The 11563-nt window shown below is 32.4% G+C and overlaps 1 protein-coding gene across 2 annotated transcripts; it reads right to left on the bottom strand.

Annotated features, from left to right (window-relative positions):
* On the bottom strand, positions 7279 to 11059 carry LOC107639536 (high mobility group B protein 1). 2 transcript variants are annotated; one of them, XM_016343068.2, is made up of 8 exons: positions 10884 to 11059; positions 9429 to 9535; positions 9091 to 9207; positions 8940 to 8997; positions 8804 to 8848; positions 8464 to 8544; positions 8296 to 8379; positions 7279 to 7673 (listed from the first exon to the last, which is right to left on the bottom strand). In XM_016343068.2, the coding sequence occupies exons 2-8, from the start codon at positions 9488 to 9490 to the stop codon at positions 7599 to 7601; spliced, it is 522 nt and encodes a 173-aa protein (XP_016198554.1). In that variant the 5' UTR covers positions 9491 to 9535; positions 10884 to 11059; the 3' UTR covers positions 7279 to 7598. The 2 variants fall into 2 exon arrangements, with proteins under 2 accessions (XP_016198554.1, XP_016198553.1); XM_016343067.2 differs by having other exon boundaries at positions 9429 to 9515; positions 10884 to 11045.

Raw genomic sequence — 11563 nt, 5'->3', positions numbered from 1 at the left:
CAGGTTTAGGTACTACCCGCCCCGGTATATACATAATATATAATTTTAATATATAATATATGTAAAATAATTAGTAAAATGATTAATAATATTATATTATTTTTAAATTTTTATTTTAATTTATGTTATGTATGTGATGATGGTTATATAAATTTTAAAATTTTATTTTATTTTTTGGATTTTAATAATTATAAGAGTAGATAGAGACATGGTAGGTTTTATTTTTACCACTTGCGGGCAGGAACAAAATAGGTTCTATGCAGGTTTTTGTAGGACAAAGCAAAATCGTAAAAATCCGTCTCTACCTATCTATTGTCTCCCTTAATCACATCCTAAGACAATGTTAAACAAATTCCAAGTGAAAATATTATAGAATGGTCAAAAGATATAAAAAATGTGTCTTAAATTTTATAATATTACATTTAGCAGTATTTGTATAAAAATGAGACAAATTCTAAAGTGTTTGAGAATGTTCTACATAGTTTTAGAATATTTCTAAAAATCCTAGAAGATCTTAAAAGATTTTAGAAGGTCATAGAGCATTCTAAAAAAACGTGGATATATGTAAAAACACAGAGTGATTTATAAGAATCTAGAAAAGTTAAGATAAATGTAAAAGGTAAGATATTTGTAATGAAGGTTTTAGACACTTGATCTAGACTGTTGATTAGATTTAATTCTAATCATCCATTTAGGAGGTGGATGATTATAAATAGAAGTGAGAATTTTGGTGTAGACGGTGTAAACTATTTGTATAAACACTTAGGTAGCGTTTGTTTTGAGGTACTGAGACAGAGACTGAGAGACTGAGACTCAGTATCGTGTTTATTAGTTCAGAGACTGGTACTAAAATTTCTGTCTCTGTCACTAAAATTTCAGTATTTCAGTACCTCCAAAAAATAGGGACACAGGGGACTGAAATTTTTAGAGATAGAGACTGAAACTTTAATAACATTTTATACCTAAAATACTTTCATTTCAATTAATTAATTCTAATTTTACCCTTTGTGCAAATTAAATTAGAGTTTCATTCTTGTTTCAATTCCTGTCTCCCATTTTGCACCAAACAGAATACTGAGATTTATTTCAATCCCTGTCTCTTAATCTCTCTCTCAGTCTCAGTTTTTCCGTCTCTGTCTCTCCACTAAACGCTACCTTATGTAACGAAGTGTTATTTCCACCAGAGTTTTATTTCTCATGTTCTCTTATATTCTTATCTTGTTAAATATTACGGGTTGGACTGACTTGGTCTTAACTCAAGAGGTTGAGTGAGTTCAAATACCGGTATAGTAGCGTTGAAGTGTATCGAAGGCCTTGACAATTTGGCATTAGAGTAAAGTTTGAGAGGGAGCACAAGTGGTTCGTGGATATGGCTTCTAGTGTAACCATGAAGTATGTTAAAACCCAAAGAAAAAGAGATATTATTCCTTCTCAATGGGAAAGTAAGAAGGTGTGTGCTTCAAGCGAACAAAAAGGTAAATACTAACTTCTCAAAAAAGAGAGTTTTTTTGGTTGGAGAATGTTTTTATCCACTGAGGATGCTCACTTCCAAAAGATAGCTAGGCAAGAGGATAGCAAGTTACAAATTTTGTCTTTTTCTTGGTAGGGCATGTATTTTACTATAAAATTGAAGTAGTTAACGGCGGGGTTCCATGGGAGTCACAATTTAATTGATCTTCGGTTTGTAATCCGAAGCTAATATTGAATATATATTAATTAATAACATGTGGAGAACCTTCATCTTATACTATAAAGATCCATTAGACTCTTAAACTTTGCGGAATTTTGTATTGAGTACATTGCATTGATACAAGCAACAAGCAAGTTAGAAAGAATCTAGTACTTGATCTCAGCAGCGGAGAACAGGCCATTCGACAGGGAGATTCCGAAATTGCTGAGGCTTGGTTTGATCAAGCCGCTGAATATTGGAAACAAGCTATAGCCCTTACCCCCGGTGAGCATGATAAGAAGATCTTAGAGGCTCATGTGTTGGAAAAATTAGATACTTTTAAGATTGATTGTCTCTCTTATAATTGTCGGTCGAGATTTCGCCTCTTCAAACCAAACTTGAGTCTCCTCAAATAGGTTCAAGACATTATTAAAATTCTCTTCTATTTGATACATGCTTTCTTTGAAAGTATCTAGTTCTCCCAATACATGAGCGTCTAAGGTTTTCTTATTATGTTCTATCCTTTGGAAGCGGACATTCATATTTGATAGAACATTTTTCAACAAGAAAACTCTCTCTTCTAAGAAGTTAGAGTCTTTACCTCCTGGCTTAATTGAAAAATGCACATTCTTACTTGAAGGTTGTAGAAGGCTTAGAGAAGAGGGTTGAATCTATGACATTCTTTTAACTCTAATGTATTAACCCTTTAAAACAAACTTTCAATCTGAATCTGTTTGAACTCAGCAGCGAAAAATTTATGAGACAATTTCATTTTGTCTCATGAATATCAGAAAACAGAACAGAGTAGGGAAGAGAGAAGCTGACACCATCATGTATCCTAGTTCAGTTGTCTTGTGCAATAAAACCTACATCCAGTCTCCACCACAACAATGGTGAAATTTTCACTATAGTTAAAGTATATTACATACACCAATTCCACAGGATTGACTCAATCCTTTCACACTCAAGTTATAACCTAACTTGACTTGGTGATGCTAATACCTAACTCTTCACTCTTAGTACTAACCCAACTAAGAAAGGGATACCTCACTGGTACAAGATACAAGACACAAAATCAACCTAATGAAATCTGAAATCACTCTAGGCTTTTCACTCAAGTATTTCTCTCTGCCTCTTTCCACTCTTAGGTTTTTACTTGAACTCTCTCATTCTGCCTTTTACCTCGAGAAATTACAGAAAGATAAACATTGAAAAGAAAATTTCAATCTGTAAAACATGAAGGAGATTAATGCTTCAACAACCTCTTTGCTATGTGATGAACCAGATTTGCTTGCCTCTGATTTAGTTCCTCATTTTGGCGGAATGCTCCTTTGACTAGGAAGTACTGTCCAAGTTGATGAACTTCTTCAGAGAACTCTTCTCAGAACATACACCTCAAAATACTGGTTATCTCTCCTTGGCTTTAGAATGATGAAAAATCTTCTTTTGTATCTCCTTGCATGTTGCTGAGTTGCTCTCTCCTAGGTCAACCCTCGAGATGTGTGCTTCACCAACTCACCATTTCACTTTTTTCAGTTAATCCCCAAATTAGAAGTTTGAATCTGACTTTCTCTTACTTGACCGAAAGCCTCAGGGAAGCAAAGAGAAACAGTCTTTCAATGGTAAACCAGATCTGAGCCACTGAAATACTACTTGGTCCCTAAGACACAAATTTGACCATAGATTTACAGCGGGGCTTAACAGAGATTACTTTCTTCATTTATCCCGATTTGGAGTGGCAGAGAGTTGGGGTAGAGGAGAAGAAAGCAATATGCATGCAAGAGAAAATAAGTTATTTTTGACCTCTGCCTTAGCCTAAGATGGATTGATTTTGGTGATTAGACCTCAACATTTTGCTTAACATTTCTCTTTCTTTTCTTCTTTGATAAAAAGACTTAGGAACTAAGCTTTCTCTCACTTCTCTGAACTCTGACCGAAGAGAAAAGTGAACGTTGCTTTACTGGAAGCAAATTGGAGGGATTGGCTTGAGAGATGAAATCGGGCTTGGGTTGGTTATGATTCATGTAGCCCGTTTGATTTCTTTGGTCCATCTGATTTCATTGCTTTGATTCCTTTGGACTGTTATTGTTTTGTAGCCCACCAGCCTTGGTTTTATTTTCCATCCAATTGGGCTGCTACTTCAATAAATTTTGGCCTGCAACATTTAATCAGAAATAATCAATACTAATTGGTTAATTTACCAAATAAAATAATATTTGTCATCATTAATTAATTTAGTCAATTTTTTAACTCAACATTACTTTTCCATTGAGAATGAATAACATCTTTTTTCTTTTAGGTCTTAGCATGCTCCGTAGTCATACCAAAAGTCATTTCCACAAACCACTTGTGCTTCCTCTCAAACATTACTCTGACGCCAAATTGTCACGATGCTGGACACATTTCAATGCTATTATGTCAGCACTTGGATTCACTCAACCTCTTAAGTTAAGACCAAATCAGCTTAAGTCTCAATATTTAACCAAAGAAACTAAGAACACAAAATAAAGAAAGCTTTATTGAAAATAACACTTTACTAACACAAGTGTTTGTTACAAATGGCTGACACATCCAAATTCTAACCGTTATTTCTATTTGTAGTCATCCATCTTTTAAATGGACGATTAAAATTAAATCTAATCAATGGTTTAGATTGAATGTCCAGAATCTTAATTACAATATCTTACTTATTATATTTATCTAAACTCTTCTAGATTCTTCTAAACTACTCGATATTCTTATATACATACTCACACTCTTTTAGAATATTCTATTACCTTCTAAAATCTTCTAGAACCTTCAAGGATCTCCTAGGACCTTCCGGGATGTTTTAGAACATTTTGAAACTAAAGCATTCGCAAACATTTTTGAATATTGTATAAACACGGTTAAATATAACATTTTAAAATTTACCACTTAACTCAAAAAGTTGAGTGAGTTCAAATACTGACATGATCATGTTTGAATATGTCCAAGGTCGTGACAACCGACAAACAAAGTCATCCCTAATGAAAATAAAAAGATTTTTTTTCTTTGTTTGAAAATACAAGAAAACAATCCAAAATGGCACATAATGGACACTTAACATATCTACATATTTAGGGTGCATTTAGTTTGTGTTTTTATTTTCTGTTTTTATTTTTAGTGTCTTTTATTTTTTAAATTTTATGAAAAAAATAAAAATAATAAAAACAATAAAATTCAATTTTCTGTTTTTACTTTCTGTTTTTACTTTTTTTCTTCACAAAATTTAAAAAATATATATTAAAAATAAAAATAAAAAATAAAAATGCAAACCAAATACATTCACATGAATACTTTTCGTTAGGCTTGAATTGAGGGACCGGCTTGTCTCAACAGTTTCAGCCGTTAATGACCTCGCAACTAACCAAAAATAAAATGTACAAACTCAAAAGATTAACTTATCTGACATCAAAATCATTGGTGATGCATTGGGGGAGTTTATTCAGTGATTTATTTTAATTTTACTTAAATACAACTAGCTTTCAAAAACATCAGCCACTTGCTGGGTAAAGTTAAAGCATTTAAGATTGACTTGTAACATAAAATATTAACTTAAACGTTCGGACAAGGAAGTCTTATTTTTCTCGCACGTCTCCTTTTTCATGATAAATTCAAACGAGAACAAAGTTTCGTCCTTTGCGGGTATCACGTAACATTAGGTTTTGCTGATAGCTTATGTGCTTCTATCTATCTATTTATTTTTAATATATAAAAGTAGATAGATAAGTTTATCTATATTATTTTTAAGAAATTTTTTTTCTTCTACTAATACTATGTCAACATCATTTATTTAGCAAAACTTTAGAATCAACCACTCAATTTTTGTCAAATCAACTATTATTTTCAAATCAACAAAAAAATAAAATATACAAATAATAAAAATATATGCAAATTAAGCTGCAAAATAATCAATGACAATAATTAAAAATTAATAGTGTCTAATCAACAAGAATCTATATCTCTATATTTATTATATTTTACCGTTATAAACAACGCAATAAATTTATAACCCCAATAATTAATAAACATTCATATTACAAATGTCATAATAATCTATTAATCATAATAAATTTTATGTTACAAATATTCAAATTTCATACTATTTGAACTACTTATATAAGTCTCTTATCACTATTTTTTCAAATAACATCAAATTTAGCACAAGAAATTTATTTTTGCACTACACAACATCTCAAACTTACTCAATGGAACATCATTCTTTGGACAATATCACCAAACAAACAGACAATTGGTTTATCAAAGTTCGCATAATCCGTCCATAGAAAACATTAACACTCACAAATGAAGAAGAGTTTCTTTACTTAGAAATGATTATATTAGATGAAAAGGTATAAAACAAACATATTTATTGTATTTTTAAATTGTATTTTTAAATTAAACATTTCCCAACACTATTTTGAATTTGCAACACTTGAGACATTGTCTGACAAAATGGGTCAAAAAAAAATATTAACAGGTAATTTCACTTTATACTATTTCAATTATTCTTATTAAAAATAACTTATTTAAAAAAAATCTACACATTTTTGTTTTTTTTATTGTAGATGTCATTGAAAAACTACATGCACATCAAGAGATTAAAGAGAAAGAAAACTATACAAATTCAAGACACAACTTCAAAAGAAGAACATACATACAAAGATGGAACAAACAACACAATAGAAAGTGCATATAACTCAACAATTCATAAAAAACATGCATTCACAAGAATCTATAATAGAAAGAAGAAAGCAATAACTCTAACAATAGCCAATAAAGAAAAAAGAGGACGAGCGCCACATAAGACTAAGTCCATCAACCAAAACAAATGTAAAAATCAAACCTCTAGGGGTGGCAACGGGGCGGGTAAGGGCGGGTTTTTGCTCTACCCGACCCCATAAAATTTTAAATATGATACAATATTATCAATCATTTTACTAATTATTTTACATATATTACACATATTATATATTAAAATTATATATTATATATATATACCGGGGCGGGTAGTACCTAAATCCGGTCCCGCCCAAAAACCCGCCCCGCTAAAAACCCGCTCCGAACGGGTAGGGGTGGGGTGGATACCCGCGGATTCGGATAGTGTTGCCATCCCTACAAACCACCAAATAAAAATGTCACTTTGTACAACTCCAACATCTAAATTTTTTGTACTAAAGATTATTTTAAACAAAACACCTTTTAAATTTAACTTTAATTTACACATTTAATTTAATTCTACAAAACATAGCTATTTTTAATATTTATTATATACTATCGTTAATTTACCATCCGAGCATCGCGCGAGTCTCATTCTAGTAATAATAATGAGCAATAGAAGATATAATTCTATCAGCACAAAATGATCATTTTAGTAAATAGAATCCAAGATCCGGATCCCAGTTAAGATGAATAACCACAAAATCCATGTTTTCTAAGAATTTTGGTTAAAAAGAGAAAGAAAAACTGATTCTAAGGATGTATTGATGAGTTTGCATTTTCGAAAATTTAGTGAAGGGAAGACAATCATTCTCCTTTTAAATCAAAACTTATAACACAAAACACCATAATCCAATTTTACTCCGACCTTTTCTTAAATCCAAGCACTTCATTAAACAACTAGGGAGAACAAGATGGTAAATTTATTCTTAAGTTCGTGGTGAACTCGCTACATACAATTAAGCCAATGGCACTGATCCAAAAGACATTCGTATTACTAAGTCCAGAACAGTTAAGGCTACAATGCACAAAGGTGAACTAAAGCACAATAACTAACAACACAGGGATGCTCAAGTAGCTGGTCCAGCATAAACAACCAAAAGTAGCCTATCTTATGCACAGTCAACATATTAATTATATAGGCCTCCCCTACCAATGAAATATCACATTTCAAGTCTGCAGGCCAATTTCAGTCGTCGTCGTCGTCATCCTCCTCTTCCTCCTCGTCGTCATCGTCATCGTCATCCTCCTCTTGATGGTCCTCCTGGACAGAGAATAAAATGATTCAAAACCCTTTCAAATTTTGGAGCTTGTAATCTAGTAAAGGATATACAATCCATGCCAAGAAATACATCAAGAATATACCGACGGTTAGTTTAACAAAGACACGTAGAGGCTATTAATAGAAAGGGAAAACTAAACTAGCTTCTCCTGAGGTTTTTGAAATTCATTGTTGCTCCCTTCCTTCCTTGAGATTCAGGTGAAGTTAACCTGTTACCTTTGTAAAACGTGACATTAACATCCTTATAAATATAATTCTAACCTCCCTTAAAAGATGAGAGGTGTGGACCAATAGAGGGGATTTGTAGTAAATTTTACTGAACCTTAATATAATTTTCCCTAATGGAAACGAGTCAACATATTTCAAAGGCAAGAAACAAGACCATATGTCATTTATCCCTTGCGAGAATTTTCCTTCTCATTTTACATTTCAGAATTAGCAGTATAAGCCAAAGAAGTGAAAGCAACTCTATCGAGATTGTTATTTATATTCCAAACCCTTCTAATAAAATTATCCTGCTCCCAATCCTACTTAACGGTTCAGAGAATACAATCCAGTTAACATGATGAAAATTAAAAGAAAAGGACAAAGGGCATAACACTACCTCTGCACTGCCTTCTTCCTCGTCATCATGCACTTCAGATTTGGACTTGTCTGATTCCTCATCTCCATCATCTGCTGAACTTGGCTGGAAACATTATAGAAAGTGAAGCATGAAAATAGGACCATTAAAAGCGCACACAGAACAGTAAAAAAAGAACAGCATACTCACCTGCTTTTTATTATAAGCATTCATTTGTTTTTCATATTCAGCCTTCCTTTTTTGAGCCTTGGCTTCATATGTAGCTTTTTCCTTTTTTCCATTCCAATCATAAGTGTTAGAATATTAAACAAAATAAATCCAATATTCAATACAATGATGTCATTACAATAATATGGGTACTTGATACCGTGGATTCAATAGAAGTCGTATTTCTATAGATGATACACCACTACTCACAGAATTACTATTCAAATTATCTCTGAAAGCATCTATAGACATTGCAAATAGTAAACTATTTAACAAGAGTAAGTATTTTCCATTATGTACTGAAAAAGATTGAATCGCTTACAGCTGGACTCATGGACTTCCATTTTTCTCCTCCAGCTTTACCAACCTTCAATCAAAAGAATGCCAAAAAAACTTAGATGCTAATTCAGAAAAGAAACATCGGCATACAAAATGATGGATTTTAACAAGTAGCTTACAGCTGATACAGCCTTCACATGAGGATTTTCTGCCTTGAACGTCTTTCTGAACTCCTCACTATCACAAAGTAGGAGATAGTCAGATGGTTCTCTAAAGGAGCTAATGAGCAACAACTTGAAGTAACAAAGACTCAAAGATTTGGATACAAACAGGAACACAAAGAAAGCACTTGGTGGCCTTTTGGGTTTGTTGGGATCTTTCTTTGCCTTCTTTGACCGTGCGCTACTCTTGTCAGGCTTGGCAGCGGCTTTTCGCTTTCCTACCTTTCTATAAACAACAGAGATATATGTTCCATCACTACACTATTCCTGTAACAGCTGTTTCCACCATGAATTATGCATAATCAGATATTAATGGAGATTTTAAATATAGAAGCAAGTCCTCAGAAAGACCACCACCCTAATGCACATACACATATACAGAAAGTTATATGAAACATCAAAATACTCCAACAATCCACATTAAACATGATGGCCACAAGAACTAACCGGTCATCGACAGCCTTCAACACTTCCTTTGGGATCCTCACGGTCCCCTTGCCCTTCGTCATCTTCTAAGTCCTGTACTAAGATGGTCTACAGTCGAAGAGTAAACACTAAACAGAATCAAGAAATACCCAATGAAAAAATTAGCCGAATCCATGGTACAATATGGCTTACAAAGTTTGGTAAATGCATCCAGGAGATGTGTTTGGTTGGGGGATAAAAATGGAACAAAATTTTCACATATAGCTTCGTAATTTTACTCGCCAAACTCATTTATGAAAATTTACATCTCACTTTTACCCTCTAACCCACACATACCCTCTGGTGGACATATGGTTAGAAGAATATCTTTACATTCTTGAGAATTTTACACCAAAAATATCTTTAAAAATACTATTTGTACACTAAGACTTGGTTTGGTAAAACTTTTACTTTTTAAAAGTAGCTTATAAAAATTAGCTTTTAAAATATAGCTTTTAAAAGATATAAAATCTATGTTTGGTAAATTAAATTAAAAATGACTTTTAATAAGCACAAGCAACAAGAAGTGTGTTTGGTAAAATAGCTTTTAAAATTTTAAAAATACTATAATAGACATTAATGTAAGAATTAAATTTGGATATTAATTAATGTATGAGGTTATACTTATATTAGACTTTTTAGTTTTCATAAGCAAAAGCCAACTTCAAAAAGTTCCTCCTTAGGTGTTTTCAAAACCACTCCTAACTTTTAAAAGCTGCAATTTATAAACACATGAGTTTTTTAATTTACCAAACACAAAATGAGGTGCTTGTGCTTTTAAAAAGTACATGCAACTCTTCGAAAAGCTTTAACAAGCCTAAATTAGCCACCCAAATAAATCAGCAACCATATATTTTTATACAAATACATGTGTTAGTTTAGCTCATTTTCTATGTGTATTTTGTATTTCAACATGTATTCTATACTAATGACTGATTTTAGTGACTAATTTCAGTATACATGTAGCATAGTTGAAAAATCTTATATTGGAGTAATTTTACGAGGTAAGATTCCAGAAATTTGAAAAATTTTCAGGAACCACATGCCTTCCAAGGGTCATATATGATATATGATATATCCACCCTAGCTACCCACCACACACATCAATTTTACATGTAAAGTGTTTGTAGCCACAGCATAATTCATACAAATACAGAGTCAAACAATTTCAGATAGCTTTCCATTTAAAATTCATACATCAGATATCAGGGTAATCATCATGAAAATTAGGTATGGAAATTAACATCAAAAGAGGATAAACATCATATAATTCTGAATTCATATATATCCTAACTCAAAAATATCTCCTTTTCAAGTCCAAAAATACATAATTATCCCAAAAAAGTTGGGAAAATCATCTAATTTTTCGTTTTCTGAAGTCTGAACTACCAAACAGATATTAAACAAAGAAAAAAAAAAGAATAAAAAGGGGTTTACCTCACAAGGACCAAATAGATGAACTTCAACACGCGAAGCAGAACCGAATACACACGCTGAGAATCAAAGCGAGAAAGGCTAAGAACAAAGGAGAAGGTAAACAAGTACAACCGAGTAATGACCGGAACAGCCGGTGACGGGCAGAGAGAGACTTTGCAAGTTTTAGTAACTTGACAAGAGTCAACTCATTTTTGGAACCTGCAATAGCCGGTTGTGAAAGGAGGAAGATATTTATGATGAATGAATATCATTAATTATTGTTGTGACTGCTTTTCCAATATTAGTTTAATAATTTTGTAAGACACGACCAGAATTTGCAGGCACTTGGCATCAGTGTGAGTGGGGGAATAGAGAATAGGAATCCAAATACTGTGGATCCAATGATCCGTGTGAAGTTATGGGTAATGGGAATTCAATCCAATGATCAATGTGAAGTCCAAGATCATAATAAGAGGGAGAGAAACGACAAAGCCATGCAGTGTGGCGGGTCCATTTGAGTTACTACGTTTACCCATAATAATAAAGGATACTGAGTAAGGATTTGACATATCAAATCAACCTTTAACATGAAAATATTTGGGGCCAATTTGGGCTCATAGGTGGTTATAATTTATTTTTTTTCTTATTTTTATTTGTATTTATTAATTTTTACTAAAATAAATGTATAATATTAGATATAA

The sequence above is a fragment of the Arachis ipaensis genome, chromosome B04, assembly GCF_000816755.2.
Source record: "Arachis ipaensis cultivar K30076 chromosome B04, Araip1.1, whole genome shotgun sequence".
Classification (NCBI taxonomy): Eukaryota; Viridiplantae; Streptophyta; class Magnoliopsida; order Fabales; family Fabaceae; genus Arachis; species Arachis ipaensis.
The sequence above is the reverse complement of the archived record's forward strand: the minus strand, read 5'-3'. Positions and strand labels throughout refer to the sequence as shown.

Excerpts from the sequence above, each read along its gene's own strand:
- LOC107639536 (XM_016343068.2), bottom strand. The coding sequence starts at position 9,490 with ATGACGAAGGGCAAGGGGACCGTGAGGATCCCAAAGGAAGTGTTGAAG. Across the intron at positions 9,208-9,428 it reads TTGAAGGCTGTCGATGACCG|AAAGGTAGGAAAGCGAAAAG; the intron begins GTTAGTTCTTGT and ends TGTTGTTTATAG. Across the intron at positions 8,998-9,090 it reads AGTGCTTTCTTTGTGTTCCT|TGAGGAGTTCAGAAAGACGT; the intron begins GTTTGTATCCAA and ends ACTTTGTGATAG.